Source organism: Lucilia cuprina, chromosome 5 (assembly GCF_022045245.1).
Source record: "Lucilia cuprina isolate Lc7/37 chromosome 5, ASM2204524v1, whole genome shotgun sequence".
In the NCBI taxonomy this organism is placed as follows: domain Eukaryota; kingdom Metazoa; phylum Arthropoda; class Insecta; order Diptera; family Calliphoridae; genus Lucilia; species Lucilia cuprina.
The window spans coordinates 64,747,449-64,754,743 of NC_060953.1; the positions used below are offsets into that span (position 1 = coordinate 64,747,449).

Sequence of the window (7,295 nt, forward strand, 5' to 3'; positions counted from 1 at the left end):
TGAACTAGAATTGAACTAGAATTGAACTAGAATTGAACTAGAACTGAACTAGAACTGAACTAGAACTGAACTAGAACTGAACTAGAATTGAACTAGAACTAGAACTGAACTAGAACTGAACTAGAACTGAACTAGAACTGAACTAGAACTGAACTAGAACTGAACTAGAACTGAACTAGAACTGAACTAGAACTGAACTAGAACTGAACTAGAACTGAACTAGAACTGAACTAGAACTGAACACCATTGTTGACGCCTTACTATTTAATATCGGAATATTCTTAAGTCCTCCGATTATAATTATGAAAATCTGGCAAATTATTATTTGCAATGACATCTTTGCATTCATTTAATTATTTTTTATTTTTGTTTGTTATTTGTTATTTAGTTTTGAATTGTTTTCCGACTTCTCCGCTCAAATTTATCTAGAATCAATTTGCAAGATTTTTATCAAGGTTCTTGAACTATTTTTTGTAGTTTCTTGTCTTATTATAAATAAAATTATTTTATAAATACACACACTATTTCTTTTTACCACAATTGTTTTCATAGTTTTGTTTGTTTCTTAAGAAAATCTTTTGTTTATTTGCAATGATTAATATGCATTAACTATTTGATCCCATGGTTTACTTAATAAAATATATTTATACACATGATTATATACACATGAAGATACATACATATTATGTATGTACAAAGTACTTTTTTATTTATTTACATGGTTACTTGATTTAGGTACTTAAAAAGTACGATTACAGTGGGAAGACAAAACTGATTATAAACATTGTATTAATAAATCCTAAATAAGAAATTTGAATTCTTGTGGATAAAATAGACGCGAACAAATTGTGAATTATTTTTAAAGTTTAATATTTTATATTATAAATAAAGAAAGAGAAGATATATCATTAATTGTATATCACTGGAAAGGAAATTTTTAATACTTTTTCGGTAAATTTTTTTACTCTTGATGTTCTAGTTCAGTTCTAGTTCAGTTCTAGTTCAGTTCTAATTCAGTTCTAGTTCAGTTCTAGTTCAGTTCTAGTTCAGTTCTAGTTCAGTTCTAATTCAGTTCTAGTTTAGGTCTAGATTAAGGTTCCATTTTATATATTGTACCAATGAAATTTGGTCCTTGTTAAAACCATATTGCACCAAGATCATTTCCAACTGGGACATTATCAATACGATGATATTGGCGATGTCTTTCGTCTTCTAGTCCAGTCTAAACAAGTGACATTTTATGCAAATTTTTAGGTACACATATATTATATACAAAAAAATCTACAATAACAACGACAACAATAACGAAAAGCATAAATAGTTTGTTTTTTTGTGTAAAACTTACAGGAGGATCAATGACCGTCTAAGCAATAACAATAATAACAAACATCAACGGCAGAGAAAATGAAACTATACGGCGGTTATAAACGAGCAGCAGAAACATTTTGTTCGTTTAGCGTGTCTACCAGTAAGTGAATGCAACAAGTATTTACAGAATATAAACTAGGTACTAGTGGCTGCTCTGCCGCGATTAATGCAACATGGAATCGTAGTCGTACATAAATATGTGTGCTATAAGTAAAGATGTGCTTTACAGACCCTGCAGTGCATAAAAGCTGTCCTTATGATTAAAATGAATAGTTTGAAGTTACCGCAAATAGGCAATTTACTCTGCTAAAGAATACTTCTGGTGGTTTTTATTACTATGACGTATAAAGTGATTTCCCAACCAAATACGGGGAAACTAAAAAAATATTTACTTACAGGTAGAAAATTTTAAAATTTAAAGTGGATATTTCTTCATATACATATATATATCTTTTCACATGATGATTCGTTTTCATTAATAGGATTTTAAATTGTTACGAAGAGTACAACAGTGATGTTTAAGTCCTTCGTGATTAGACATTTGGTACAAAACGATACATTGACTTCTGGCCAAACTCCGAGGTACATACAAACACTCACATATTCACATGTCGATGACACTTAATCAATTATTCTTCTAGACAAACAAACTAAGAATGTAACTTATAAAAAAAATAAATAAAAACAAAAAATATGATTCAATCCAAGTTTACACACTGAAATTACGATGACAATCAAACACAATTTATAAAAAGAGCTTTAAGACTACAGTGCAAATGAATAATGAAAGTGGAGGCAAAATAAAGTAACTTTTAATATCTAACTATATTTAATCTAGAAATATTAAAATATGATCAAGAGTAAAAAAATTTACCGAAAAAGTATTAAAAATTTCCTTTCCAGTGATATACAATTAATGATATATCTTCTCTTTCTTTATTTATAATATAAAATATTAAACTTTAAAAATAATTCACAATTTGTTCGCGTCTATTTTATCCACAAGAATTCAAATTTCTTATTTAGGATTTATTAATACAATGTTTATAATCAGTTTTGTCTTCCCACTGTAATCGTACTTTTTAAGTACCTAAATCAAGTAACCATGTAAATAAATAAAAAAGTACTTTGTACATACATAATATGTATGTATCTTCATGTGTATATAATCATGTGTATAAATATATTTTATTAAGTAAACCATGGGATCAAATAGTTAATGCATATTAATCATTGCAAATAAACAAAAGATTTTCTTAAGAAACAAACAAAACTATGAAAACAATTGTGGTAAAAAGAAATAGTGTGTGTATTTATAAAATAATTTTATTTATAATAAGACAAGAAACTACAAAAAATAGTTCAAGAACCTTGATAAAAATCTTGCAAATTGAATTCTAGATAAATTTGAGCGGAGAAGTCGGAAAACAATTCAAACTAAATAACAAATAACAAACAAAAATAAAAAATAATTAAATGAATGCAAAGATGTCATTGCAAATAATAATTTGCCAGATTTTCATAATTATAATCGGAGGACTTAAGAATATTCCGATATTAAATAGTAAGGCGTCAACAATGGTGTTCAGTTCTAGTTCAGTTCTAGTTCAGTTCTAGTTCAGTTCTAGTTCAGTTCTAGTTCAGTTCTAGTTCAGTTCTAGTTCAGTTCTAGTTCAGTTCTAGTTCAGTTCTAGTTCAGTTCTAGTTCAGTTCTAGTTCTAGTTCAATTCTAGTTCAATTCTAGTTCAGTTCTAGTTCAGTTCTAGTTCAGTTCTAGTTCAATTCTAGTTCAATTCTAGTTCAATTCTAGTTCAGTTCTAGTTCATTTCTAGTTCAGTTCTAATTCAGTTCTAGTTCAGTTCTAGTTCAGTTCTAGTTCAGTTCTAATTCAGTTCTAGTTCAGTTCTAGTTCAGTTCTAGTTCAGTTCTAGTTCAATTCTAGTTCAGATCTAGTTCAGTTCTAGTTCAGTTCTAGTTCAGTTCTAGTTCAGTTCTAGTTCAGTTCTAGTTCAGTTCTAGTTCAGTTCTAGTTCAGTTCTGGTTCAGTTCTAGTTCAGTTCTAGTTCAGTTCTAGTTCAGTTCTAGTTCAGTTCTAGTTCAGTTCTAGTTCAGTTCTAGTTCAGTTCTAGTTCAGTTCTAGTTCAGTTCTAGTTCAGTTCTAGTTCAGTTCTAGTTCAGTTCTAGTTCAGTTCTAGTTCAGTTCTAGTTCAGTTCTAGTTCAGTTCTAGTTCATTTATATTTGCTGTGTTGATAATTACATTATAATTCTTTTATATCTCAAAACATTAAATATTCATGAAACAATTTTTTGTGTTGAAAACAAAGGTTCAAAGCGCCTTTATTGTCTCCCACATTTTTCCCAAACAAAGTAATCCTTCAATGACTTTAACCTTATAATACCTAAGAAACCTTTGCCTGAGAAACGTGGCATGTTTATTTGACATTACAACATGTGCAGTTATTCGTATTGCCATTAAATTTGATATAAAGATTGTTTAAACATTTCTGGTCTTAATTCCTTGAAATATAATATGTTTTTTTTATTCTAATAACCTTGAAACCCACATGGTATCCTTGAAAAGCAAAGAATAAAAATGTGTGTTCTTTAAAGAATTCTATAAATTTCCTATTGATTTTTTTTGCTGTTGTTGTCGTACTTGTCTTATGTCTTCAATTTCAATTGCACGTTTTCCTTGTAATCAAAATCCTTGACAACAAAAAAGGCAGAGAAAAGGAAAACGTAAAGCAATTATATAATAGATATTTTTCGCTAAAATATGATAAAATTTCAAATTGTTTAATAATTATCAATTATGTCATTGATACTTTTCAAATTTTGCGGGGCTTGAACCTAAATATATTTTCATTTAATTAGGTGTTGTTAATGTCATTAAATTCCTATTTAAATTTTTAGTATTTATTGTTTAAATTTTTCTTTAACTATTGCAAAATACATATTTTTATAATCTTTGGTCTTTTGTTTATTTTTATATGAAGTTTGTGTGAATTAATATTGTTCTTTTTGTCTACGTCACTTTCTTATTGCGGAATCTTATCGCACGACTTAATAACATTTTAATCTTTATCTCAATATTTATATTAAATACTCACTCAACTCACTGAAAGGTTAATGGACTTAATTGAAGAGGGGGAGTTTTGCTTACTTATGAAAACGATGATGTTTGTGATGACTGGTTGTTGAATTGTTTTCGTTTTGTGCAATTCTAGACAAATTACAGTGGTTATGAGTCACTTCGAAATAATAATTATTCAAAATTTTTTAATTTGTAAAATGTGCAATATGAAACAAGCCTACTTTCTAAGGTAAACAGTGAGGCTATTTAGAACTGAACTAGAACTGAACTAGAACTGAACTAGAACTGAACTAGAACTGAACTAGAACTGAACTAGAACTGAACTAGAACTAGAACTGAACTAGAACTGAACTAGAACTGAACTAGAACTGAACTAGAACTGAACTAGAACTGAACTAGAACTGAACTAGAACTGAACTAGAACTGAACTAGAACTGAACTAGAACTGAACTAGAACTAGAATTAAAAAAGAACTGTACTAGAACTAAAATACAACATAACTACAACTTAACTCTAGTGAAGTTGTAAATTTATTATTAACTTTCAGTAAAACTGTAAAATTAAAAATATGTGTCAATATTTGCAATAAATTCATTGAAATTATTTAAATGTTTCACACTATTAAATGCCTTTCCGAAACTTAATTATAACTTCCTTAAGCTAAGAAATGCAAATAATTTTAAACATTTTAATAATTTTCATAAAATTACCAAAAACTTAGCGCAACATACAATAAAAAAACATAATTATATCATTTTACAATTCCAAAAATGTTTGAAAACATTTATCTCAATAACTTGCGAACCATACAAGAATTGCTACAACGACGCTAAATGTCAATCAAATTGGAAAAAAGGTATTCATCAAAGTAGTATTAAAAACACAATAATGCGAACAAAAAGCAACAAACAACCAACCGACAACAGCAATAGCAATAGCAACAACATTATAAGTGTGGCAAGTAAGTGAGTGGCAAGTTTTATTTCTTTAAAATCAACAATTTACCTAAACATACACATACACATACATGTCTGACAGAAATATTGAGAAAAAAACTTAAAACTTTTTCAAATTGAAATACTTACATTACAAAATCTTTGAAACTGAGTTTCTTATTACTTAACCTCAAAATGCAACAACAGAAAAAAAATATCGTAAAATTACCACAAAATTCAGCTTAAAGACATTCGCAAAATTATTATAGAAATACAAAGAAACAAATGAAAAACCATGATGGAAAAATCAACAAAAATCGCTGCAATTGTACTTTGGACTTCTTCTCTTCTACGGCTGACAGCAGTGGAAAACAATAGAAAATTTCAGAAATACAGAAACTACGAATACCAAATTGCAGCTTTGTTTAATTCTTAAATGTATTTCTATGTTATTACAGTGGTATTAGTTTGTATTATAAAACTAACACAACCATAAATATTTGGTAGATTTACATGAGTTTTGTTTAATATTGATTTGTTAAAAGAATTTATTCGCGAATTTATACTGGAATTTTATCTCTAAAAAACATTAGTTAGTTTTTCTATAGAAAATTGCCTTCTTAAAATAAATTCCAAGGAATATAATCAAAATGTGTTTTGGAGAAGTTATTCCTTTAAATCAACCCAGTAACACCAATGCTTGACTCTTGGATGATGATGACGGTGGTGGTGGTGGTTGCTTGGTTGGTTGGTAAATTGTTTGTTGTAAAATTACTACCAAATTGTAAAGTTTTGTGATAAGTAGGTCACCATGCGTCAAATGTATAAAACAACAACAAAAACTATAACTGCAACAACAATTACGAAAAAATATAAACGGCAACAACAACAACAGCACTCTAAAACAAAACAAATTTTGTAAAGCCAAACAAGAACGTTTGCATTTTATTCCATTTAGTGTGAATGACGAATGAAAATTGCAAAAAAAAAAAACAAAAACAAAATAGAAAAAATAAAATTAAATCAAACTTACTACATGTTGCAAGACTTTTTAACTGTTGTATTTTTGTGGCCATGTTTAAAACTTAAGTATAATGTTTAGTTTAGTAAAGTAGTTTAAGTTGTTGCTGTTATTGTTTTTGCAAATCCTCTACAATATGTAAATCTTTAAGCATTCGCTTTGATTTTTAGTTGTAGTAATTAAATTGCCTCAATTTACATTTGTTACAAAAATAATTTTGTCATGATTTTGCAAATGTTTATAATTGCCAGCACAAACACAAATGGTCATCAGGGTATTTTCCACATCAAATCACAATCAAAGTTGAATTGATAGAAAATCAATTATTGTTAAGATCTATCAAAGTTAAAGGTGGACTTCGTGTTATGTTGATAGTTGCTAGGTTCATACATACATACATACATACATACATACATACATACATACATACATACATAGGTATATACATGCAAACGTTGATTGATTAATAGTGTGGCAAATTTGAATGAGAATATTGGGGTTTCGTCATGAGTTCAATATTTATTTAAAAGGCTATTTGTTATAATTTAATATAAAATGGACACGATTTGGTAGTTTCAGATCAATAAATCGACATAATCTTTCTAGCAAAGGATTTCCTATACCAAAGTAGAATTTAGCTAACTAACTCACTATAGTCTATTGTCTAGTCTATAGACTATAGACTAGACGATAGACTATACTATAGACTAGACTATAGATTAGACTATAGACTAGACTATAGACTACACTTTAGACTAGATTATAGATTAGCCTATAGACTAGACTATAGACTAGACGATAGACTAGACTATAGACTAGACTATAGACTAGACTATAGACTAGACTATAGACTAGACTATAGACTAGACTATAGAC

General features: G+C 28.3%; 1 protein-coding gene across 1 annotated transcript in view; it reads left to right on the forward strand.

The window, feature by feature from the left end:
- The first annotated feature begins 5,351 nt into the window (after positions 1 to 5,351).
- LOC124420284 (orphan steroid hormone receptor 2-like) overlaps positions 5,352 to 7,295 on the forward strand; it is an 8,705-nt gene continuing 6,761 nt past the window's right edge. Inside the window, exon 1 of the mRNA XM_046952583.1 lies at positions 5,352 to 5,424. Within this exon, the coding sequence (XP_046808539.1) occupies positions 5,352 to 5,424 (73 nt within the window). The remainder of the gene's footprint in view (positions 5,425 to 7,295) is intronic.